Below are 26587 nucleotides of genomic sequence, written 5' to 3' on the forward strand. Positions count from 1 at the left end.
AGTAACTACAGCAATAAAGAAAAACAAGGGCAACAAAGGGGAAAATAAATAAATACATATTTTTAAAAAAGCCAGTGATCTAGAGGGAGCAAATAAATAAATAAATGAGAGAAAGTTTAAAGTTATGAAAATCGTGATCATAGATAACAAGTCAAATGATTAAAATTGACAGATAAAACTATATTTTAAATAATTAATATAATGTTTTATGTCACGCTTCCATTAAAGGGTGAAGATGAAAAATTGACAACAAAGAGTAGAGTAGAAAAATACAAAGGCAAATGTCATCACTCTGCTTTTAAGAATCGGGTATTGCCATCTACCAAGCATGCGCATGCTAAGAAAAAGTAAGTCGTTACAGTGGAACATAAGGGCTTTGATAAGTAAGTGTATAGAAAAGATGTCTGTGTTTCCTCTTTAGAAACAAAATTTAAGTAAAAAAAAATTTAAAAGAATGTCAGAATAGTTGTTGAATTGCTTTAAGAAGATGAGTTTGTGTCAGTGTTGTAAAGAACAGCTCTATTCTTTTTCAATCTTTTAAAATGTGTGCTGTTGGCCTTCATGTTCTATCTAAGATGAGGTAAGGGAGATAACATCATTATTTATAACAGCTGTGCACTTTGCCATTGATGGGTTTTAGTGGAGTTGTTGATGTAAATGTAGGCTCTCATCTCCCTGTGAATATTATCTGAAGGACGCATTTTCCTATACATATGTCTGTTTTCCACCTTCACACACCTGAAGCTCAAGGCTCTGTTCCATCTCTTCTCTTCCATGGCCTGCTTTAGTAGCTTTGATGCAATGTATCACGTTCAGTCCAGGTTTCATCTTGCATGATTTTGTTTTCCTGTTTTTTCTTTTCTTTTTCTTTACCTTTGTTTTCTTTTATCTCTTGATTTTTTTCTTATTTTTTTGTCTCCCCTCTCTCCCAGGGCACTACTCAACTCTGGCTTCTGCTAGTGTGACTATTACTACTTTTAGTAATAGTTGTCAACTAAACCTGATAATCAGAAAATGCAAATACATAAACAGTATGGCTTTTTGAAAATGTTAGACAAATAGCTTATTTAAAATGTCAGCTTATTCTTAACAAATTGTGAAGCAGGCTTGCAGGTGTCTTTCTGTGTCTCTCCCTCTGTATCTCCACCTTCCTTGCTCAAGTTCTATCTCTATCCAAAAATATATACATAAAATATTTTAAAAGGAAGCTTATTAAAAATGTAAATAGATTTCTTGCTTTTGCAGCACATACAAGCGCCCTGGAACAGTACAGACAGGATTATGCTGGCTCCTGCCCAAGCATAACATGCAGATTAATGAAGTGCTCCATGTTACATATATACACAGTATGCATCTCTTCATGTCTGTATTGATAACCCAATTGTACTTTAGGTACAGTTTCTTATCTCCTCATGATTGCTCTCTTCACACTCCTCCTATTCACAAAGGGCAGAGTTTCTCCATATCGACATAATTTAAGGAACACGTCTCAAAATTTCATTTCATTCCAGCATTTATTTAGTTAACCTCAAGTGTCACTTTTGTGACTCAGTCCTGAAAGAAAATATGAGTTTTGTTACACACACACACACACACACACACACACACACACACACCTCCAGCCCTGAAGAACATTTAATACATTCTATTATGTGTGCATTAAGTGGTAGGGCACACATGTTGAAGACCTTGAGCAGTGGAGGGTGAACTTTCAAGGGCTTATATATATATGCCATGTGTGCTGCCTACTATAGTGTAATGCCACTTTCTGTTCATGGTCATTGTCAGCCTTTCTGACTAGTGTGTAGCCCTCCTTCAGCTTTGTAAGCCTTGGTTTCCATCTCTGTTAATGAGTTGTTCTCTTCTAACTGGATAAATGTTTCTTTGAGTTGTTCTCTCCTAACTGGATGAATGTTACTTTGAAATAGATCTTATAAGAGTATGTACTAAAACCCATCTTTAGCAGTCATGATCAGGATGTCATTATCAAGGAGTACTTTATTTTTTAAAAAGTATTAGTTGTAGCTTAATAGAAATTTACAAAATTTTGAGATTTCCAGAAAGTAGTTTCATGTGTGTAGATGTATGTGTGTGTGTGTGTGTGTGTGTGTGTGTGTGTGTGTAACTTGCTGCAACTGCCACCACAATTATTGTGTCTTCTTCCCTCTGCCAACCACATCATTGCTTACAAAATCTAGAAGACAATATAATAAATGGTTTTTCTAATTAATGTGCTTCAGTTAATTACTACTTAGCAATCTACATAATTATAACCAACTCTGAAGAGCATTATGAGGTTAAAATGTATTTAAAGATGTGTAGTTACCTATAGTAATGCATGTGGTTCTTTGCAAATTCTCAGTAGTCTTACAATATCGAACACATTGAAAACTGTAACCTGGCAGTCAGGCGGTAGTGCAGTGGGCTCAGTCCAGGTGGCACAAAGCACAAGGATCAGCAGAAGAATCCCAGTTCGAGCCCCTGGGTCCGCACCTGCAGTCAGTCACTTCACAAGCAGTGAAACAGGTCTGCAGGTGTCTATCTTTCTCTCCCCCTTCTGTCTTCCCCTCCCTGTCCTATATAACAACAATGACATCAATAACAACTACAACAATAAAACAACAAGAGCAAGCACAGGAATAAATAAAAAAAATATTTTTTAGAATTTTAAAAGCATTGTACCCTAACGTAAATACTGGTTGCATTCCTATTTTTCCATCCAGTAATAGATATTTCCTTTTTAATTTTATTTTTTATATGTATTTATTTCCTTTTGTTGCCCTTGTTGTAGTAATATATTTGTATTATTTCTCCCTTTTGTTGCCCTTGTTGTTTTGTTGATGTAGTTATTATCGTTGTTGTTGATGTCGCTGTTGTAGTACAGATAGAAGTGCCGGGAGGAGGGGAAGCTCGAACCAGGACCTTCTGCTGGTCCTTGCCTTTGCTCCATGTGCTCTTGACCCGCTGCGCTACCACTGAACTGTCACAGTAAAGATTCTTAATCAAAATGACAAACTGTTGTATCAACTTACGAAGTAACATACATTTCCTCTCCTTTTGCCTATCTCAACAGTTAAATACAGTGTTTTTGTTAGTACAGCAAAATGTATTTTCATCACTTAAAGTTTATCTTGTCATTGTGTTTTCCACATACAATTTCCTTATAGCAAATTGGTTACAAATGCAGAGTGTCTGTCAAAATAATAGCATGATTTTCCATAAGGATTTTATATTTACTTGGAATGACCATTTATCCTTTCCAGGTGCCTAAAGAACTCATCAAAGGAAAATCACAAGGTATAGTGAAAATAACTTAAATGCATTTCTTAAAATGTATATGTTTGTATAAATAAATATATATATATATATTTGTTATTGTCTCTACGGTTACTGCTGGTGCTGCTTTCCATGTTTTTTCCCATTTTATTCAATAGGTCATAGAGAAATTGACAGGGGCAGGAGAGACTGAGGGAGAAGGAAAGACAGACACCTGGAGACCTGCTTCCCCACTTGTGAAGCTTCCATCCTCCAGGAGGGTTAGGGCTTTGAATCCAGATCTTTAAGGGTCCTTGCACTTATTACTGTGTGCACTTTTGTGGATTTGCCACTGGCGGGTATTAACATTTTGTATTAATTACAAAGTACATTAGTTTAGATACAGTGAAATATTAAATGTGCCCTTAGTTGTAATTCCTTTTGGCATAAATGTAAGCTCTGTGAAGAATTGCCAAGGCTTGAAACTTGGTCTTTAAACATGGCCATTTCCTCTTCTTTTCTTTACTTTTCTTCTCTTTTCTTTTCTTCTCTTTTCACTTCTTTTCTTCATCAGCCATTTGATAATGGTTCAGAAAGTCATAGCTCCAGGAGCATAGTCCTACACTGCCAGCTCACCAAATTTATTTTACTCACCCACCACTCCTAGCACTACTACTGTAGTTCTCACAAGGTCCTTTCCCCCCTTTATTTAAGTTTCTTAAGTTTAAATTCTCTCTATATATCTTACTTGTGAACAAAACCATAGGGTAGAGTTGTCTTTGACTTCATTCACAGTCACCCATTAACCTAATTCACCAGCCTTTGATTGTACCATTCTGTCCATCTTGTGCTCCCAGTTCCTGTCTCTTTGTGCTTTCCTATTTCTGCTGTTGTGTTCCCATCTACTCTGAATTCATTTACTTCTTTTTCTTTCTTCCTCTCTTTTTTATTTGTTGTTGTTGTTGTTTCTGCTGCTTTCAGGGTGTCTCCCTATCAGGCTCACACATGTTCCCAACATGCTGCTGCTATCACATGCTGTTCTTTTCAATAATTCTTGACAGGCAAGAGTTTATGGAGGCAAAAGATCTTTATTCCGCCTCCAATTGAAGGGTAATTTGGCAGATAGAGCTTTGGTGACTGGTCGTGGTATCTGTTAATGATTTGAATACGTCCTTCCACTCCTCCATTGCTCTTGAGTCTGTGATGAGAATTAATTCTGAAGAAAACCTCATAGCCCTATATTTGTACACAAATGTCTTACTTCCCACAGCATTCTGCCATAATGTCTTCTTGTCCATATCTTCTTTTTCCTCTAACCAGTACAATGCTACCATCATATGGTGTCCCATGAATGCTAGTAATGCCAACTTTGGGGCATTTGACAAATTAGGCCTTTCTGATCAGATATCCTAGTCAAGAGATCTTATTAAAAGAATAGAATGGGGCTAAAACAAATAATAATCTTTGTGTCCTCTGTTTCTACAGCAGTATAGCTATGGAATGTGAAGCTTAGGGAGAATCACTCAATCTACTCATTTTTCATTGCTAAGCTACAGACTTTTATGGAACCCTTGCTGGTTCTGTATGGTAAAAATATGACTTTTTTCTTAAAACTCCAATATTCAAATGAAAAGAAAGAATTGTACAAGTTAGGGGAGACTAGACTAGCTAAATGTAGAAGGAAGCTCCCTTTGCATGCCTGAAGCAGCACCCCACCTACATCTGACTGATTGTTCTTTGTTTATTATTTATCTTCTTTCCATTAAAATGGGGGTGACACTGTTAAGCAGTGAACAGTTGATAGTTAATCTGTTGACAAGTAGGAAGGACTTTTCACAGATGTTTGTTTAGTAGACCTGCTGCATTTGCCCAGGAGTAATGGGGTATAAAAAGAAGAAAGAAAGGGGGTTCCGGCGGTAGCTCAGCAGGTTAAGTGCACATGGCTCAAAGCTCAAAGGCCAGCTTAAGGATCCGAGTTCAAGCCCCTGGCTCCCCACCTGCAGGGGAGTTGCTTTACAGGTGGTGAAGCAGGTCTGCAGGTGTCTGTCTTTCTCTTCCACTCTCTGTCTTCCCCTCCTCTCTCCATTTCTCTCTGTCCTGTCTAACAAAGATGAAAACAATAGTAACTACAGCAATAAAGAAAAACAAGGGCAACAAAGGGGAAAATAAATAAATACATATTTTAAAAAAAGAAAAAAAGCCAGTGATCTAGAGGGAGCAAATAAATAAATAATGAAAGTTTAAAGTTATGAAAATCGTGATCATAGATAACAAGTCAAATGATTAAAATTGACAGATAAAACTATATTTTAAAGAATTAATATAATGTTTTATGTCACACTTCCATTAAAGGGTGAAGATGAAAAATTGACAACAAAGAGTAGAGTAGAAAAATATAAAGGCAAATATCATCACTCTGCTTTTAAGAATCGGGTATTGCCATCTACCAAGCATGCGCATGCTAAGAAAAAGTAAGTCGTTACAGTGGAACATAAGGGCTTTGATAAGTAAGTGTATAGAAAAGATGTCTGTGTTTCCTCTTTGGAAATAAAAATTTAGGAAAAAAAAAGTTTAAAAAAAAAAGATGTCAGAATAGTTGTCGAATTGCTTTAAGAAGATGAGTTTCTGTTAGTGTTGTTAAGAACAGCTCTATTCTTTTTCAACCTTTTAAAAGGTATGTTATTGGCCTTCCTGTTCTATCTAAGATGAGGTAAGGTAGATAACATCATTATTTATAACAGCTGTGCACTTTGCCATTGATGGGTTTTAGTGGAGTTGTTAATATAAATGTAGGCTCTCATCTCCCTGTGAATATTATCTGAAGGACACATTTTCCCATACATATGTCTGTGTTCCACCTTCACACACCTGAAGCTCAAGGCTCTGTTCCATCTCTTCTCTTCCATGCCCTGCTTTATTAGCTTTGATGCAATGTATCACGTTCAGTCCAGGTTTCATCTTGCATGATTTTGTTTTCCTGTTTTTTCTTTTCTTTTTTATTACCTTTGTTTTCTTTTATCTCTTGATTCTTTTCATATTTTTTTTGTTCTCGCCCCCTCCCCCAGGGCACTACTCAACTCTGGCTTCTGCTAGTGTGACTATTACTACTTTTAGTAATAGTTGTCAACTATACCTGATAATCAGAAAATGCAAATACATAAACAGTATGGCTTTTTGAAAATGTTAGACAAATAGCTTATTTAAAATGTCAGCTTATTCTTAACAAATTGTGAAGCAGGCTTGCAGGCGTCTTTCTGTGTCTCTCCCTCTGTATCTCCACCTTCCTTGCTCAAGTTCTCTCTCTATCCAATAATAAATAAATACATAAAATATTTTTTAAAGGAATCTTATTAAAAACTGTAAGTAGATTGCTTGCTTTTGCAGCACATACAAGTACCCTGGAACAGTACAGACAGGATTATGCTGGCTCCTGCCCAAGCATAACATGCAGATTAATGAAGTGCTCCATGTTACATATATACACAGTATATATCTCTTCATGTCTGCATTGATAACCCACTTGTACTTTAGGTACAGTTTCTTATCTCCTCATGATTGCTGTCTGCACACTCCTCCCATTCACAAAGGGCAGAGTTTCTCCATATCGACATAATTTAAGGAACACGTCTCAAAATTTCATTTCATTCCAGCATTTATTTAGTTAACCTCAAGTGTCACTTTTGTGACTCAGTCCTGAAAGAAAATATGAGTTTTGTTACACACACACACATACACACACACACACACACACACACACACACACACACACACACACACCTCTCCAGCCCTGAAGAACATTTAATACATTCCATTATGTGTGCATTAAGTGGTAGGGTACACATGTTGGAGACCTTGAGCAGTGGAGGGTGAACTTTCAAGGGCTTGTATGTATGCCATGTGTGCTGCCTACTATAGTGTAATGCCACTTTCTGTTTATGGTCATTGTCAGTCTTTCTGACTAGTGTGTAGGCCTCCTTCAGCTTTGTAAGCCTTGGTTTCCATCTCTCTTAATGAGTTGTTCTAACTGGATAAATGTTTCTTTGAAATTGATCTTATAGGAGGATAAAGTAAGGCCCACCTTTAGCAGTCATGATCAGGATGTCATTTCCAAAGAGAGTATTTTATTTTTTAAGTGTTCCTGTTGTCATCAATATCAATTTAAAAACTTATAAGGTTTCCTGAACGTAGTTTCATGCATGCAGAGGTGTGTGTGTGTGTGTGTGTGTGTGTGTGTGTGTGTGTGTGTATGTATGTGTGTGTTCACTGCACCTGCCACCAAAATTATTAAGTCTTCTTCCCTCTGGTATCCACCACCTGCAAAGCCTAAAAGACAATGTAACAACAAGTTTTTCAAGCTAATTTACTTCAGTTAATTTCTACTTAATAATCTACATAGTTATAACAAGCTCTGAAGATCATTACAAGTTTAAAATGTATTAAAGATGTGTAGATACCTATAGTAATGCATGTGGTTGTATGCAAGTTCCCATAGTCTAACATTATCAAATATGTTGAAAATAGTTTCCTAATGTAAATACTGGATGCTTTCTTAATTGTTGTTCCAGTAATAGATTCTTTAAGTTTATTTTTTATTATTTCAGAAAGGAGACATTAACAAAAGCATAGAATAAGAAGGGTACAGTTCTGCACAATTCCCATAACCCATCTCCATATCCCATCTCCATATCCCATCCCCTCCCCTGATAGCCTTCCCACTCTCTATCTCTCTGAGAGTATGGATCCAGGGTCATTTTGGTTTGCAGAGGGTAGAAGGTCTGGCTTCTGTAATTGCTTCCCCAATGAACATGGGCGTTGACTGGTTGATCCATACTGCCAGTCTGCCTCTCTCTAGGGTGGGGCTCTGGGAAAGGGACGCTCCAGTACACATTGATGGGGTCATCTGTCCAGGGAAGTCTGGTCAGCATCTTGCTGGCATCTGGAACCAGGTGGCTGAAAAGAGAGTTAACATACAAAGCCAAACAAATTGTTGAACTATCATGGACCTAAAGACTGGAATAGTGCAGCTGAGGTGTTGGAGGGTATTGCCTGCATGCTCTTGTATACTTCTGCTTTCAGGTATATATTTTTCCCCTAGTTTATGCGCATGTGTGAATCTATGCTCTATCTCAGGGGACCTGGACTATATCTAGGTTTGGGGACTTTACTGGGGAGTGGACTACCTGGAATGGAATTAGAGGATACAATGAAAGAAAAGGTCTCACTCGAGTGATAAAGCTGAAGGGTTGTCATTACACACCTGAAGTCTCTGGTCACAGTCTGAAGTGAAGCATGTTGTAGTGGCACTCCTTGCCTTGACTAGGTTGTGATTGGCGGATCCAGTATTCTTTGATTTGAATTGAGAGCAGCATGCAGGTAAGTGGGCCCCACCCTATGGTACCAGGACTGGGGGAAAATACAGGCTCTATAGTGGAAATGTGAGGGTCCTGTTGTCTTAGGGTTCAAGAAAACAATGGATAGTTATTGTTATCATCACATTATTTGGTCATTGGGTTAACTTTGAAAAGTCCCTTTGTTAGAGTTTGCTGTTAATACCCAGCATTTAGTATATAGTGGTGCCACTGGTTGCTTCTGTTCTCCTTGTATAGGCTTTTGAGAGAGTCTACATATCAAAGACTCAGCCTATGTATTAAAAACATTCAGTCTGTGTTTTAAGAAGTTCTAGACATATGATCAATTTTCCCCTCTCATATTAATTAGTGGTTTATATGTTTACACTTTATTAGGAATGTACATAAACACCATTCCCTCCACCAAAAGACTGTGTCCCATCCCCAGCCTCCCCACACCCCACCCCACATCCCCACCCCCTGTCATGCCAGGAAGGCCAATGGCCACCCTCCCTTTCACCACAGGGTTTTTACTTTGGTGCCCTGCTCTCAATTTAATCATATCCTGCTTTTAGTGTCCCTTTCTGTTCTTCTTTCTCAACTTCTGTTGATTACTGGCAACATTCCATACTCATCTTTATCTTTCTGGCTTAGCTGACTTAACATAATTCCTGCTAGCTCTGTCCAAGATGGGTTAGATAAGGTGGACTCATTGTTCTTAATAACTGCATAGTATTCCATTGTGTATATGTACCACAGCTTTCTCAGCCACTCATCCATTGTTGGGCACCTGGGTTGCTTCCAGGTTTTAGCTATTATGAATTGTGCTGCTATGAACATAGATGTAGACATATCTTTCTGGTTGGGCATTATGGAATCCTTGGGTATATCCCCAGGAGAGGAATTACTGGGTCATATGGAAGGTCTATGTCTAGTCTTGTGAGAGTTCTCTAGACTGCTCTCCAGAGAGGCTGGACCAATTTACATTCCCACCAGCAGTGCAGAAGGGTTCCTCAGTCCCCACAGCCTCTCCAACATTTGTTGCTGCTGTCCTTTTTGATGTATGCCATTCTCACAGGGATAACGTGGTATCTCAATGTTTTTATTTGCATTTCCCTGACAATCAGCGACCTGGAGCAGTTTTTCTTATGTTTGTTAGCCTTTTGGATCTCCTCTGAAGTGAATGTCTTTTTCATATCCTCTGCCCATTTTTGGATGGGGTCATGTGCTTTTTTGGTGCTAAGTTTGATGAGTTCTTTGTATACTTTGGTGATTAGTCTCTTTCTGATGTTTGACATGCGAAGATCTTCTCCCATTCTGAGAGGGGTCTCTTTGTTTGTGTGATAGTTTCTTTGGCTCTGCAGAAGCTTTTCAATTTGTTGTAGTCCCATTGGTTTATTTCTGCTTTAGTCTTTCTTGCAATTGGGTTTGTTTCATCAAAGATGTCCTTGAGGTTTAAGTGGGAAAGTGTTTTACCAATGTTTTCCTCCAAGTACTTGACAGTTTCTGGCCTGACATCCAGGTCTTTGATCCATTTGGAGTTCATTTTTGTTTCTGGTGAGATAAGGTGGTTCAGTTACATTCTTCTACATGTTACAACCCAGTTTTCCCAGTGCCATTTATCGAAGAGAGTCTCTTTCTTCCATGTAATACTTTGGGCCCCCTTATCAAAGATTAGATGTCCATAGGTGTGGAGATTTATGTCTGGGCTTTCAATTCTGTTCCACTGGTCTGTGTACCTATTTTTGTTCCAGTACCAGGCTGTTTTGGTGATGATGGCCTTATAATATAGTTTGAGATCTGGGAGTGTGATACCTCCGTTTCTGTTTCTTTTCCTCAAGATGATTTTGGCAACTCTAGGTGTTTTCTGGTTCCAGATAAATGATTGTAGTTTTTGTTCTATTTTCTTCAAGAAGCTTGGTGGAACTTTGATGGGTATCGCATTACATTTGTATCTGGCTCTGGGGAGAATATTCATTTTGATAATACTGATTCTTCTGATCCATGAGCATGGGGTGTCTTTCCATTTCTTGGTATCAGTTTCTATTTCCTTAAAGACTGACTCATAGTTTTCAGTATACAAGTCTTTCACTTCTTTGGTCAGCTTTACTCCTAGGTATTTTATTGATTTTGTTGCAACACAGTAATAGATTCTCAATCACAATGACTACCAAACTACTCTGTGTATCCAATCATGGATTAACATGCATTTCTTTTCTTTTGCCTATCACATGTGTTACATGCAATATTTTAATTAATACTATGAATTTTATTTTTATTACTTAATGTTTATCTTGTCGTTGAATTTTTCAATTCTTTTTAACCAATTATTTTTAAATGCAGAGTTTTTGCCAAAGTAGTTGTATGTTTTGCCATAAGAATGTTATATTTGTCTGAAATGTCTATTTATCCTTTCCAGGTCTCTTAAGAAATCATTTAGAAAAAATGACAAGGTATAGTAAAAATAACTTAAACATATTTCTTAAAATGTATACGTGTTTTCTTATTTAGTAATTTCTTTATTACTATTGTCTTCATTGTTATTGCTGGTGCTGGTTGCAGGCAGTTGGGGTCCACAGCTTCTGTCAGCCATTTTTTTCCATTTTATTGAGTAGGACAGGGAGAAATTGAGAGGGGCAGGAGACACGGAGGTAGAAGGAAAGGTCTGGAAACCTGCTTCCAGGCTTGTGTAGCTTCTCCCCTGCTGGAAGGTTTCAGGGTTTTGAATCCAGGTATTTTATGGGCCCTTGAGGTTAGTACTATGTGCACTTATGCAAGTGTGCCAATGCCCGGTGTTAATATATTGAATTAATTACAATGTGCATTGGTTAGATACAGTGAAATATTAAATGTGTCCTTAGTTGTCATCCCTTTTTTCATAAATGTCAACTCTGTTAAGAATTGCAAAGGCCTGAACCTGGGTCTTTACACACAGCCAGTTCCTTTTCTTTTTTTTCTTTTCTTTTCTTTTCTTTCCTTTCCTTTCCTCTCCTCTCCTCTCCTCTCCTCTCCTCTCCTCTCCTCTCCTCTCCTCTCCTTTCCTTTCCCTTTCTCTTCTTTTAAGCCTCTTTATAATGGTTCACAGATCATAATTGCAGGAGCATATTCCTACACTGCCACCTCACTAAATTTCTTTAACTCACCCACCACTCCTGCCAGAATTACTGTAGTTCTCACAATGTCACTTTTTTATTATTGAAATTGCATACATTTCAGTTCACTGTATCTGACTTGTGAACAAAACCATGGAGTAGTTTTCTTCAGCAGTGACCTTGGTTATATGTCAAGTGGATTTTAATTCACCAGCATTTGATTGCATCATTCTGTCCATATCTTGTCTTCACATTTCCTATCTCTTTGTGCCTCCTGTTGCTGATGTATCCTGGTCTATTCTGAATTTCTTTGTTTCTTCCCCCACACACCCTGATTTTGCCATGTACACCTCCTTTTAATAGTACTTACCAGGGAAGAATAGTTGGAGGTCAAGATAAAGGCAAATGACCTTCATTTCTCCCTGATATGGAAGGATGGAAGAGAGTAGTGTTTTGACTGACAACATTTAATTTTTAGTAATTTGAATATGTCATTCCACCTCTCCCATCCTCTAGATTTCTTTATTTGAAATGATATTTTTTTTTATCAGTTGTTGCTGCCATCCTTTTGGGCTTCAATTAATGCTAGCAATGCCACCTCAGGAGGATTTGACTAATCATTTGCTTTCTGCTCAGACAGCCTCATCAGAGTTCCTATTATCAGCTGACAGTGGGGCTAAAGCAGAATTAGCTGTCATCTATTAATTACAGCTGTATGGTTGTTTAATGGGAAACGTAGGAGGCATTAATCCTTTTTCTGATTCTTAAACTAGCGGTGCTTTATATATTCTGCTGGGTCTATATGGTAAACGCCATTTTTAAAAAATTTTTATTTTATAAAATAGGAAACATTGAATTGCTCAACAATTTGTTTGGCTTTGTATGTTAACTCTCTTTTCAGTCACCGGGTTCCAGATGTCATCAGGATGCCAGCCAGGCTTCCATGGACTGAACACCCTAGCAATGTGTCCTGGAGCTCTGCTTCCCCAGAGACCCACCCTACTAGGGAAAGAGAGAGGCAGACTGGGAGTATGGACCGACCAGTCAACGCCCATGTTCAGCGGGGAAGCAATTAGAGAAGCCAGACCTTCCACCTTCTACAACCCACAATGACCCTGGGTCCATGCTCCCAGAGGGATAGAGAGTGGGAAAGCTATCAGGAGAGGGGGTGGGATATGGAGATTGGGTGGTGGGAATTGTGTGGGGTTGTACCTCTCCTACCCTGTGGTTTTGTTAATTAATCCTTTCTTAAATAAAAAAAAAAAAAAAAAGGAAACACTGACTAAACCATAGGATAAGAAGGGTAAAACTTCACACAATTCCCACCACTAGAACTCTGTATCCCACCCCCTCCTCTGATAGCTTTGCTATTCTTTAACCCTCTGGGGGTATGGACCCAAGGTCATTGTGGGATGCTGATGGTCTGACTTCTGTGATTGCTTTCCTACAGAACACGGTGAATCCATACTCCCAGACTCTCTCTCTCTTTCCCTAGTGGGGAAGGGCTCTGGGGAAGCAGAGCTCCAGGAAACATTGGTGGGGTTGTCTGTCCAGGAAAGTCTGGTGGGCATCATGCTAACATATGGAATCTGGTGGTTGAAAAGAGAGGTAACATACAAAGCCAAACAAATTGTTGACCAATCATGGACCTAAAGGCTGGAATAGTTCATTCGAAGAGTCGGGGGTGGGGAGGGTTCCCTCCATTTTGTAGGTAGCTCCATTTTGTAAGTAGTTCTTAGGCATGTTTTACTTCTATTCCAAAGGGCCTGCGGCTATACTATTTTTTTTGTTTGTTTGTTCTTGTTTTTGTTGTTCCCTGAGCTTGAAATCTGATATGCAAATGGTTCCAAGTTATTGTCTGGGGAGATGATGCCATGGCTGGTAAAGGACCAGAAATCTGGATCAGGGAAGAGAGTAGCTCCCTAATGTGGGAAAGTGTTATAAATATTGTTGACTGTAAACCCCATTGATTTGATGGGCTTAGGAGCCTATGTGACCTCTGCATCCCTGTAGATCTGAGCTCACATTCTGTCGTCATGAGTAGAAACATTCCAAGCTGCCCCAATATCGACTCATCTTCCTGAGGTGTAGCATAGTATATTTTGTCCATCCTCCCTTTGGAGGATGGGACATTCTCTAGCATTGTAGATCCAAGTTGAGGACAATGTCCTATGGGGACCCACAAAGGGTTCTATTATGTTGTTCCTGAGAGAAATGACCGGTAACAATTGAGAGAGGGATTTATTCGAGGTCTAGGCCCATCATGCCAGTTTGGGAATTTCAGGACTCCCTGAGTAGGGAGGGAGGGCCCCAGCTGATGGGGTGGTCTGATAGTGACTAAAGAATCATCTTCTGAAGCATCACACTATCCTGCCACTATCTTTGTCTGTTCTTTATTTTCTTTCCAGGTGGAGTTGGTGCTCTTAGTTCGTGAAGAGTTGATAAAGGTCTGATGACCAAAACAGTGGAGAGAGGGATATATAGGAGTGTATTTCTTTTTTTCTTTTCTTTGCCTCCATGGTTATTATTGGGGCTTGGTGCCTGCACTATGAATCCACTGCTCCAGTGCTTTTTTTTTTTTCCAATATTTTTGTTTTGCATAGGACAGAGAGAGGATGAGAGGAGAAGGGAAGACAGAGAGGGGGAGAGAAAGCTAGGCACCTGCAAGCCTGCTTAACCGCTTGTGAAGTGACCCCCCCCACCCCCCCGCAGGTGGAGAGCCAGGTGCTCGGACCAGGACCCTTGTGCCGGTCCTTGTGCTTCTTATTATGTGCTCTGAACCCTGCCAGGTCCCCAAGAGCATATTTCATTATACTAGCTTCTTGTGAGATGTAAGATCTGGTTTCCAGTCTATTTATAAGTCTATTAATTAACATGATTTTTTTTCTTTTATCTTCATTAGACTGAGTAAGGATTTCTCACTTTTGTTTTCCTTTTTTAAGAAGTTCTTGGGTACACCAGTCTTTTGCATTGTCTTTTTGTTTCCATCCCATTAAATTCTGCCTCAATATCCACTATATACCCTGTCCACTGACTTTGTTCCATTAGTTCCATTTTTTTCTGGGCCCCTTAGTTGTAACAGTAGAGTGTCTCAGATTATATTTTCTTCCTTTTATGAGGCTGAAGTTTTATGAGCATCCCTTAGGAGTCCTTCTACACTGTGCCATATGCTTTTCTAACTAATGTCTTGTCTACATTTTCACTTGCTACCAGGAGCTTAATAATGTGATTTTTGACTCTTCCTACAATACTTCTACAATAATGGGATGACTAGCCTCCACATTATGGTTTTTATTCTAGGTCTGCATCAGGTTGATTTCTGGCATTCTTTGTGAGACTCCCTTTCTTTGTAAGATTCTGGCCTATCATTTCCTAGCAGTATCTGCATGTAGTCACAAAAGTATGGATATCAAATGCTTCAAGTCACAATTTACAAACTTTTCTAATGTAATCTGTGTGTTTTTATAGGAATGTGAAGGTGAGAAGAGGATGAAGAAGAAGCATGCTTATGAGGATCAAGCCACCAAAAAGGGCATTGGAATGGCATTTTTCCAGAGGGTAATTTCAGTTTTTAGAAGAAATCAGCAGTCCTCAAAGGTGTGTTGTTTTGCCCAGAGTATTGGGAGTGGGTCAATGCTAACACCACTGCCATTTGTGTTCTCATTCACTGTGTGGAAGGAGTATTGAGAGGACATAGGCAGGGCACAATCTCTGTTAATCTCCACTTTGACCTGTCATCCCACAGAGATTGGGAAAGCAGATATCTGATTGGAGCTCAGCCTCCATAGCAACAGACTCACTAGGAAGGCCATACCCCAGTTCCTGGAGACCCCAGCCCTCCCTCTGACTCATACCTCTGCTGCCCTCCAGGAGAATTCAGAGATTCATCTCTGGGGGCCCTTGTGGAGAACTGTACATCTTTCCTAAAGCCAGAGACACAAATCAAGTATTGAAGGTGGGGGACTAAGGGCACACCCAGTAGTGGACACAAGATAGCAGATAGAATGACCCGGGTTCACGTCCCTGGTCCGTATCCCCAACCGTATGGGGAAAGCATCCTCTTCATGTGTGGTGGAGCACTACTGCAGGTATCTCTCTTCTTTTTCTTTCCTTCACTGAATAGGAAGACTGTTTTAGGTATGTTCCAGGGGGCCACATGACTTTAGTAATTTTTGCTTGAGTGTGAAAGCTAACATAGGGGTAGACTAAGAATATTGTTTGGGAAGATAATGTCAGAGTTGAGAATAGGGCTAGAATGCTGGATTAGAGCAGAGAGTAGCTACCAATCTTGAAAGTATATAAATAAAATTAACTGTTTTACCCCATTGATCTGACCTGGAGCCTGAATATATTTCTATTTAGCACAGGAGCAGAGTTCCTAACAGTCTATCAATCTTTCTGTCTCTCTCTCTCTCCCTCATTCTCAGTTTCTCTTTAATATATCTGTTTTAAAAAAAAAAAAAGGAAAAAAGGAAGGGAGAGAAAGGAGAAGAAGTAAGAAGGAGTGGGAGGAGGAGGAAGAAGCAGCAATAGGAGGACGGGAGAAGGTAGAGGAGGAGGATAAGAAGTAAGATGGTGACTGGGTTCAGTGAATTCACAGTAATGGTACTGAACGCATCAATAAGCCTGTCACAAAATAATAATAAAATACACTGAAAATAAAATCAGAGCAATTCCACCTTGAAATCTCAAGGAAAATGCTGAGTTAAAGTGCACTGAACTCTAGAAAACTGAGCTCTAGACTAACAGCATGCTGAGATATCATTCTATAAAAATGGATGCTATATGAATCCATTCTACCACGTGTAGCATCAAGTTGCACTAACATGGTAACACTTTCAAATTACCTGGCTAGTTTAATTCATAAAATCATTCCGCATTGCGCTCCTAGAAGTGTGAATAATATGAGGTGTTCTTAGCATTGACCTTTCTGTTACTAGTGTTACTAAGAGGTCACTAGCTGGAGTTGGTTCAGGCTATAATTAGCTTTCTGTCATCTGGATGTACTCTTGTATGGTTATTGAATATGTAGATTGGTGGGGCAAGACTCATTCTTTGAATGCTGTTCTCTCAGTTGATAAGAAGCACCATAATGACCTGTGGCTTCTATTGTGGCAAATACTGCTTCATGTCTTTGTCAACAGAACTGAACATTTGATTTGCTAACACCCAAAGCCATCTGAAAAGCAGAAGAAAAGTAATCCAGCCAAGAAGAGTTCAGTGCTTAGTTACTGAAGCACCACAACATCACACCACTTAAATCTGGCTGATGGTGTTTGCATCTGTCTGTCTATTACTTTCCCAGTCAGTGGGGATTGAAAATGTTGGGGAGTGCACAGTGGATGGATGTACATCAGTTCACAAATCGTGGCTGACCTCTCAGGAATGTTCATTAATTCAGAAAGCAATTTATAAAACAACTAGGGATCTGTAGTGATAAGTTCAAATAATTTTATTCATTCAAATGATAAAAATAATTCTAATGATAAAGCAGTTTAAGTGACAGCATCTTTAGTGAATAAAATAATAAACATTGTTCCTTATATTGAACTTTGATGAAGGGGAACGAGGAAATATTGCACTTAAGTAGTAGAATGGCAGTTCCACAAAGCAAAATGGATGTTTCAGGTTTCAACAATGGATTACGTGACCGCATGCAGCAGAGCAGAGCTGCAAAGTGTGATAGGTAAGTGGAGAGCAATATATCACTGTATAATTGATCTATCCCTAGGGAATGTAGGGAAGGGCTGGAACAGAGAGGGTGCTATTTCTCTGCCAGGTTAGTGTGAAGGTGTTTCTTCCTGGGCATGTGCTCTCTGGGTTGGAGAGAACTCGACAGGAGCCAGCCTGGGCTGCTGCTTACTCAGTGACACAGGATAGGTACCAGGAACTCATGGCAGAGCGAGATTGCAATGCGTCTTTATTGATCAGAGACAACACCTTTATATCTTTTGAAACAGAAGTTTCAAGTTGGAATAGGAAAAGGCTAGGAAAGGGGATGGAGAAAAGGAAAGAGCACGAACCTTCCAAAGCTACTGTTGTGAAGGTTTTATCTGGTGGGATGAATTAATACACTGTAGGCAGGGTGGCTCTCATCAAAACAATGATTATGTTAGTAGACCATAATATCAGACATGGAGCAGAGCAGGGGGGCTGCCCGACAGTTCTCGGTACATGGTTTTGGAAATGGACATAGTTAGGGGTAAGTGTGTTTCTTTACCAGTTGTATTATTATGAAACATTGATCTTCTTCATATTTTATGTTGTAGTTACCAATCTGTAATGAAGGAGATGAAAGGAAAAGGAGAGAAGAGATTGGCATCAGAAATATCTGTAGTTACACCAGTGTTTGAAAAGGGTGCTACACTAACCCTTGATGAACTTCAAACGGAGATAGGCCACACTCCAAGGAGGTAAAATCTTCAAATTCTTTATTGCTTTATTAAAGCAAAAAAATAAATAAATAAAAATAAAACTGTTGTTACTGAAAATGCCATTCAGTTTCAATGACTAGTATAGAGAAATCTGAACTATACCAGACAAAGCTGTTGCTTGTTTAACATGAAAATAGATGAGACAGATATGAAGTCATTACAGTAAATGCTTCTTTTAGGGCTGAGGGTTCGTTCAGTGGGTAAGGCACAGCTCACTAATTGTACAGCCAGTATTGAAGTCCTTACACCACAGGGGAGTGCAACTACACTAAAAGGTCTCATTCACTGAGGTCCCTGGGCCCTTATTTATCTCTGCCTGAAATAAAAAGAATGAAAGTGAGGTTGGGAGCAATAAAAATATGCATGTGTGATGATCTAGTTTTACACTAGCAAATGATAGTTAATTACTTAAAGATTGCACTGACATGTAATTACAATAAGGAAGAATTAATCCTTTAGAAAATCATATATATTCAGAAAGGCATTAAAGGAATTAATATCTTGGAATGAATGTGGCTTCAAAGGTTATTATTTGGGTAGTCGGGAGTGGAGATAGCATAATGCTTATGCAAACAGACTCTCCTGCCTGAGGATCCTTAGTCCCAGGTTCAAACCCCTGTATCATCATAACCCAGAGCTGAGCAGTGCTCTGGGGTTTCTCTCTGTCTCTTTCTTTTCATCTCTCTCAAAAATAAGATAAATAAAAAAAAATTTTAAAAGCTTTTTAATTTTTCTTTACATATTTTAAAACATTTATTTCATATAAAAATGACTTACAGGGGGCCAGGTGGTGGCGCACCTTGTTAAGCACATACACTACAGTGCACAAGGACCCAGGTTCAAGCCGCTGATGTCAACCTGCAGGAGGAAAGCTTCATGAGTGGTGGAGCAGAGCTGCAGGTGTCTCTATGTCTCATTTCCTCTTTATCTCCCCCTCTCAATTTCTCCCGATCTCTATCTAGTAATAAATAAATAAATAAATGTTAGTTGCATTGGGGAAATAGGGAAAGACCTGCACCACTACTTCACGACTCATGAGCTTAGCCCCGGCAGTGACTGACCTGAGTCTTGAATCCTGGGTCATACACATTGTGGCAGATACATTCTAACAGGTGTAACAATATATCTTTATTTATTTATTTATTTATTTTTAATATTTATTTTATTTATTCCCTTTTGTTGCCCTTGTTGTTTTATTGTTGTAGTTATTATTGTTGTTGTCGTTGTTGGATAGGACAGAGAGAAATGGAGAGAGGAGGGGAAGACAGAGACGAGGAGAGAAAGATAGACACCTGCAGACCTGCTTCACCGCCCGTGAAGCGACTCCCCTGCAGGTGGGGAGCCGGGGTTCGAACCGGGATCCTTATGCCAGTCCTTGTGCTTTGAGCCACCTGCGCTTAACGCGCTGCACTACAGCCCGACTCCCTACAATATATCTTGACTTAAGAAAAAAGAGGTTGTTATATGGGTATGTGAATTGTTGTGCTTTTAGGAATAATTCATTAGGGAAAGCCATACTTATTAAACTTGATGTGTCTGCAATTGCTCTATAAGAATCAAATTGGGGAGTCAGGGTATATGACAGCGGGTTAAGTGCACCAGGTTAAGCACAGGTGACACAACGTGTAAGGACCTGTTTAAGGATCCCGGTTTGAGCCCCCAACTCAGGGGAGTCGTTTCCCAAGTGGTAAAGCAGGTCTGCAGGTGTCTATCTTTCTCTCCACCCTCTTCCCATCCTCTATTTCTGTCTGTTGTATCCATCATAATAAAATCAATGACAACAACAACAATAATAACTACAACCATAAAACAGGGTTAACAAAAGGGAATCAATAAACATAAAAAAAGAATCATGTAGGTTTAAATGCATTATTTTATAAAGATAGTAGTGGGCTATGGAGTTGGGTCAGTGGTAGAAACAGGACTTTCATGATTGGGGCTCTGAATTTTATTCTGAGCACTTGTCAATCTGAGGGGAGTGACCTTATTCAATAAGGAATAGATGAGATCCTAGTAAGCTCATGATCCATTCATGGGAAGATTTATAGCAGTGGCTATGCATTCTTAAAGTGGAACATCCACATATAACCACAGATATTATATGCATGTCCATTATGGTATTATACAAAGATTTTACAGTTTTAGTAATATGTCATGCTGTGACGCCGAGGAGAGAGAGAGGAGATCCAGAGCAGAGAGGGAACACAATTGTTTATTCTGCTGGCACCTCAAAGTTGGGTGAGAGTGCAGTGGTTCAGGCCACATGGAGTTAGCCATTTTGGATGCCTCATGCAGCAACCTTCCCTGTGTCTAATCACCCAAGTGAAAGGCTGGGAAGTGAGTGAGGGGCAGAAGAAGAAGGGCTTTATAGGACAAAAACCGGGAGTGACCAGCCTGGACAAGATTGGTTGGGAAAGGTACTCCGAGAATGTCCCAACTCTTGCGTGAACTGGCACTAGCCTGAGGTGACATCTGCACAACAGTCAGAGGTATGAAGTGTTTAAATACTAATGGTAAGAACAGTGCCTTTGGCACAAGTAGGTGTGACTTTGTTGAGCACTTTGCACCTGATCAAGGCATAAGAGTAGTTCTGTGTATGACGGCAAACAGGAGATTTGTGCACGAGAAGCAGCCTGTTATGAAGAGCACTACACAGACTATATTTCAGGGTCAAAATAATTCAAGGGCAAGTGGTATGCTCAATGTACCAAGCAGGGTCAGTGACAGATGTTGAGAAGTCAATCATTGGTCTTGTCAGCATCAATATAGTTTTGAATGGAACACAGTCTGCATATTGGTGAATGTTTATAGAGTCAGATATATATCAACTGTAGATTTTTTTGCTGTTTTGCACATTGTATAGCAACCTTTCCATGTACACGGAATCCAGATGCTACATTGGGCAAACGTGTGTAGCAGAGAATGATAATATTGATTCCTTTATTTTGATAATTCTCAAGGAATCTGAAATGTACAATGCCAAGAGTTTATTCTGATAAACTTAGAGTTCATTCTTTGTAATAATTACATGACATTAGCCTGAAATCATTCTTTTCCCTCTTTTCTTTCAGGCTCAGAACAGTATGGCTTGATACAAAGTACATGGTATAGTACAAATGACTTCTATGCTACTTAAAAAATAACCATTTATGTTGATAGTCAAAGTGCAATTGCCTTGTATTAGGTATAACTAGAGCAAGAGAGAAAGTACCTGTAGTTACAGAAGAACCAAATTATAGCAGCACTGAAATATGGCTGACTATGTTTGTGTTTATTCTAGCCTCTCTCTTTGGCAGTCAGGATGGTTCGGGAATTTTGGGGACAGAAGAGGAGCAGGAAATAAGTTCACTGCTTAGGAATGGCCTTTCAGAAATATTTGTTACTTCTGCTGCTTTCACTCAGAATTAAGGAGCAGTTTACTAGTTAGAAACCTGTAATGATAAACTAAAAGAAGTTCCAATCATTTTATTCATTCATGAAAATCATTGAACACTTCTTTTTTTATTTAAGAAAGGATTAATGAACAAAACCATAGGGTAGGAGGGGTACAATTCCACACAATTCCCACCACCCAATCTCCATATCCCACCCCCTCCCCTGATAGCTTTCCCATCCTCTATCCCTCTGGGAGCATGGACCCAGGGTCATTGTGGGTTGCAGAAGGTAGAAGGTCTGGCTTCTGTAGTTGCCTCCCCGCTGAACATGGCGTTGACTGGTCGGTCCATACTCCCAGTCTGCCTCTCTCTTTCCCTAGTAGGGTGGGTCTCTGGGGAAGCAGAGCTCCAGGACACATTGGTGGGGTCTTCAGTCTAGGGAAGCCTGGCTGGCATCCTGATGACATCTGGAACCTGGTGACTGAAAAGAGAGTTAACATACAAAGCCAAAAAATTGTTGAGCAATCATGGACCCAAAGCTTGGAATAGTGGAGAGGAAGTGTTAGGGGGGGGTACTCACTGCAAACTCTAGTGTACTTCTGCTTTCAGGTATATATTTCGCAGTAGTTGATGGATACGTGTGAACATATGCGCTCTCTCACAGAAACTGGTGTAAATCTAGGTTTTGGGACTTTGTTAGAAAGTGAACCCCCTGAGATGATCTTGAATTTATTGATGCTGTCTTTGTGGCCTAACCTGTGGTCTATCCTTGGGTATGTGCTGTGTGGATTTGAGAAGAATGTGTATTCCAGATTTTTGGGGGTGAAGGGCTTCTGAAGATGTCCAGGAGGTCTAGTCTGACCATCTCTTCATTTAATTCTCTTGTTTCTTTGTTGAGTCTCTGCTTTGTGGATCTGTCTAAGTGTGAGAGTGGGGTGTTAAAAACTCCCACTATTATTGTATTACTATGGATGTATTTTTGAAGTTCTTTCAGTAGGTGCTTGATGTATTTAGATGGACCCTCATTGGCTGCATAGATGTTAATAATTGTTAAATCTTCTTGGCTGATTGATCCTCTAATCATTATGGAATGACCTTGCCTGTCTTTTAGTACTTTATTTAATTTAACATCAATTGTGTCAGAGATGAGAATGGCTGTTCCAGATTTTTTTGTGGTCCATTAGCCTGTATGATAGTTTTCCATCCTTTCACTTTAAGTCTGTGTTTATCTTGTTGTGTCAGATGGGATTCTTGCCAGCAGCATATGGTTGGGCTATGTTTTCTGATCCATCCTCCCATTCTGTGCCTTTTGATGGGTGAATTTAAGCCATTGACATTTATTGATATTATGGATTTAATGTTTTGTAGTGCCATTGTTGAACGAATTTTTATTTGCTCTGATATATGGCAAGTATTATAGTGAAGTTCTTGTTTATAAGAGGTCTTTTAGAACCTCTTTCAGGGCCGGTTTGGTGATGGTTGCTTCCTTTAACTGCTGTTTGTCTAAGAATGTTTTGATCTCTCCATCTAGTTTGAATGAAAGCCTAGCAGGATATATTAAACTTGGTTGAAACCCTCTTTCATTCAGAGCTCGACAGAACTCTTGCCATACTCTTCTGGCTTTTAGAGTCTGAGTGGAGAAGTCTGCTGGTAGTCGTATGGGTTTTCCCCTGTATGTGACTTTTTGTTTTTCTCTTGCAGCCTTTAGGATCCTTTCTTTGTCCTTACTTTTTCTCATTGTGACTATGATGTCTTGGTGTCTTCAGGTCTGGGTCTCTTGAATCTTAATGTCCTTTGTATTGTTCAAGTCTGGGAATGTTTCTTCTATAATTTCCTCTAGAATGTTTCCTTCCCCTTCCTCTCTTTCTTCCTCTGGCAGGCCAATTATACGAATGTTACTTCTTTTGAGATGATCCCATAGGTTTCTGTTGTTGTTTTCAGTGTCTCTCAATCTCTTTTTGAGCTCTTTCGCCTCTTTCTTAGTTTTCTCTTGCTCATCCTCTGTCTGACTAACTCTGTTTTCTGCTTCTGTTAGTCTGCTTTCCCTTCCCTCATCTTCTTTCCTCAAGTCAGCTATTTCAGCTTTCAGTTCTCTAATTGCCTTAGGATAACCAGTATTTTCCTTGAGGGTCTCAACTGTTGTTTCCTTAATACTGCCATTCCTTTCCTCCAAAGTTGTTTTCATTTCTGTGATTAATAAATTTATTATTGCTTGCATACTTTTCTTACCTATGGTTACTTCTAGCTGATTTGTAGTTTCTTCTGGGCTCTTGTCTTCATTCGTTGGAGTAGCAGTTTTATTTGCTCTTGATCTACCCATTTTTTTGATTAATGTGTTTCTTATTTTTATGTTCTGTTGTTCCTCAGTTTTTGTGTTTTGAGTACAAGCAGCACTATACTAAATACCCTTATGACAAATGCAATCACCAGCCTCAGCTATTACAATAGCAACTGAAGCAAGGATTGAAGCAGTTTAACCACTACCAGTTAGCCAAACAATGTCTCCAGTCCATGAAAAAATATCAACCAAGTCCAAGTGAAGAAGAGAAAGAAAAAAATGGATAGCAAGTATAGATAGTTATGCAAATCTACTACCCGCTGTATATTCTAGGGGTAGCAAGAGGAGTAAGGGAAGTAGAGCAGAGCTACACACATAGAGAGTCCACGCTGAATCAGATTTCTTCCCCAAAATAATTCACAAATGAATATCAGTGAATTCAGAAATCCGAAGAAGGAGAAAGGAAGAAAGGAAGACCAGAAGAAAAAAAAAAAAGAAACAAGAGAGAGAAAAGAAAAAAGATAAGAAATAGAACTGTAATAAAAGAGCAGTGAAAGGAAAGTTGTTTATTTAATTGATTTGTTTTTTATTTTATTTTTTAATTAGCTAGAAGGAGTGAGAAAGGGAGATTGTGTAGTGGAGGGAAGAGTAATGAAACAGGTTCCTCTTACAATGGATAAGATGTCCGGTCCTCTAGCAATGGAAAATACACTAAGAGTTAATTCTGGTCAACCTTAAGGAGGGGGGGAAAGAGATACACCTTTATATAATATTAATCATAAAATAGAGCAGGGTAAAAAACCTGTCCCAGATTGCCTCAAGCTGCCTGAGCAGAGGCAGCTGATTGTTAAGGAAGTAAAACAAACAAACAACAACAAAAAAGCACCTCAGGGCTGTCTTTCCCTTTTGTAGATCCAGTTGGCCACTTAGAAAGAAAAGGAGCCAAGGGTTTCAGAAAGGAATAGGCTTAGAATGGAACCCCTGTTGGGCCAGGAATCTTGGTAAAGAAAGAAGTTCAGCAGGGAAGCCTGCTAGGAGCAGCTTTCTGCACCCAGGGTCTGGTTATGGGGGGGGCACAGGTGCACTTTGGGAATAATTAAAAAAAAACTGTTCCTTTCTTTTTTCCTCTATATTCTAACCCAAACTGGGCTATATTCACCCCCTTGATGTCACAGCTGGGACCCCGAATTCACTGTCTTGCTGAAGGCAAAAAATCCTACCGTTTCCAGCAGTTGTTACCTTACCTCAGACCAGTAGCTGCTTCTCAGTCTGCCATCTTGGCTCTGCCTCCAATATACTTATTTGTTAAAAGTTTTATCCTGCTATTCCTGTGCTACTCTTGTATTAGTCACTGTTGAGACATTTGGAAATGTGCATCATTTCACCATTTAATGTTTTCTCCACTCAGCAACATTTTAGAGTTGTCTCTGTATTACTATGAATAAGCAAGGCAGATATAGAGAATAATGATTAATGACATGTTTGAGAAAATTATCTTTTTCTCACCTTCACTGATGTGTGTAGACATAGAATCTATGATTCTCCTAGGTTTAATGCCCAACTCCTCTAACATTCAGAACTGAGCAATTTTCAGCCACAGAGGAAGGAATCAAGAAAGTACCTGTGGCTATTGATTTATTTGTTTAGATTCACTGTCTTCAACTGTATGTACTCTCATGCTTATATATGTAGAACATATAAATGCACCCACCCACACACAGACACATGTAGGAAGGAAAGGAAGTGTTGCACTGATGAGCTACTTGTGATGCCCTCTTTTATATTTTCTTGTTTATTTGTCTTCCTTGTTTATATACCAGCTCAGAATCAAAGCCAGGGCTCACCCCATGCAAGAACTGAGGTGTAATATGGAGTTACCATCTCTGTCCTAAAATTTCAAACAGGTGCACACTTATACTGCTTTAAACTTTAAAGATTAATCCAACTATTTCTAATTGCAGAATATTAATCATTTCTGTGTATAGCACAAGCAGTGCTTATAGTCGCAGAGAAAATTGTAATCGGTCATTTTCCTGTTAGCTGAAAGTCTTCTATGCTTTACTTAGGATACGGGAAGTCCTGCAACTGAAAGCAATATACTGGATACAAACCAAAAGCTACAGGATGAAATTGCTACCCTACAGAGAGAAATGGAAAAAATGAAACACGAGAATTTCATGCTGAAACAAGACATGGAAACAATGCGAGATGAGAATTTAGTGCTGAAATGGGACATGGAAACAATGCGACACGAGAATTTAATGCTGAAACAAGACATGGAAACAATGCAATACAAGAATTTAATGCTGAAACAAAACATGGACAGACGGCAATGGAAAGACAAACAAAAAGTGAGTGCTACAATACCACAGATGGAACGTCAAACAACATCATTAAAAGAGATGAGAGAAGAGTTGTTAAGAAATGTAAGTCAAATTGGATGTTAACTATATTGAAATTTAACTTGTCATCTTTAGGAGGCCTGGCTGTGGCATGCTATTTGAGTGCAGGCATTACCATAAGGAACAGGTACCAGCCTCTATTCCCCACCTGAGCAGGCCTGCAGGTGTCTTCCTTTCTCTCTCCCTCTATTTTTGACATCCTCTGAAATTACTCTCACCTGATGTAAGGAAGTCGAAAAGCAGAAAGAGAAACAATGGAAAAGTAATAGCCATCAGCAGCATTGGAGTCATAGTGCTGACACTGAGCCCCAGCAATAATTCTGGTGGTAATTCAAAGACAAACAACAAAAAAATATCACCATGAATCTTAGAATCAGTTTGCATTGATAGATTTCTATTACATT

At 39.2% G+C, this 26587-nt stretch overlaps 1 protein-coding gene across 1 annotated transcript; it reads left to right on the plus strand.

The window, feature by feature from the left end:
* The first annotated feature begins 201 nt into the window (after positions 1-201).
* On the plus strand, positions 202-26572 carry LOC132542177 (uncharacterized). Its single transcript, XM_060204921.1, has 9 exons — positions 202-347; positions 3264-3297; positions 5608-5726; positions 11023-11056; positions 15164-15292; positions 17257-17381; positions 17965-18108; positions 21201-21234; positions 25848-26572. Exons 1-9 carry the CDS (start codon positions 202-204, stop codon positions 26226-26228), a joined length of 1146 nt encoding a protein of 381 aa, XP_060060904.1. The 3' UTR covers positions 26229-26572.
* Positions 26573-26587: the final 15 nt, after the last annotated feature.

Source organism: Erinaceus europaeus, chromosome 1 (genome assembly GCF_950295315.1).
Source record: "Erinaceus europaeus chromosome 1, mEriEur2.1, whole genome shotgun sequence".
Taxonomy (NCBI): Eukaryota; Metazoa; Chordata; class Mammalia; order Eulipotyphla; family Erinaceidae; genus Erinaceus; species Erinaceus europaeus.

Bases quoted from the DNA above. Each gene is read 5' to 3' on its own strand.
- LOC132542177 (XM_060204921.1), top strand. From the start codon at position 202: ATGTTTTATGTCACGCTTCCATTAAAGGGTGAAGATGAAAAATTGACA. The intron at 3,298-5,607 runs GTATAGTGAAAA...CTTCCATTAAAG, and splicing joins CATCAAAGGAAAATCACAAG to GGTGAAGATGAAAAATTGAC. The intron at 5,727-11,022 runs GTAAGTCGTTAC...TATCCTTTCCAG, and splicing joins CATGCGCATGCTAAGAAAAA to GTCTCTTAAGAAATCATTTA.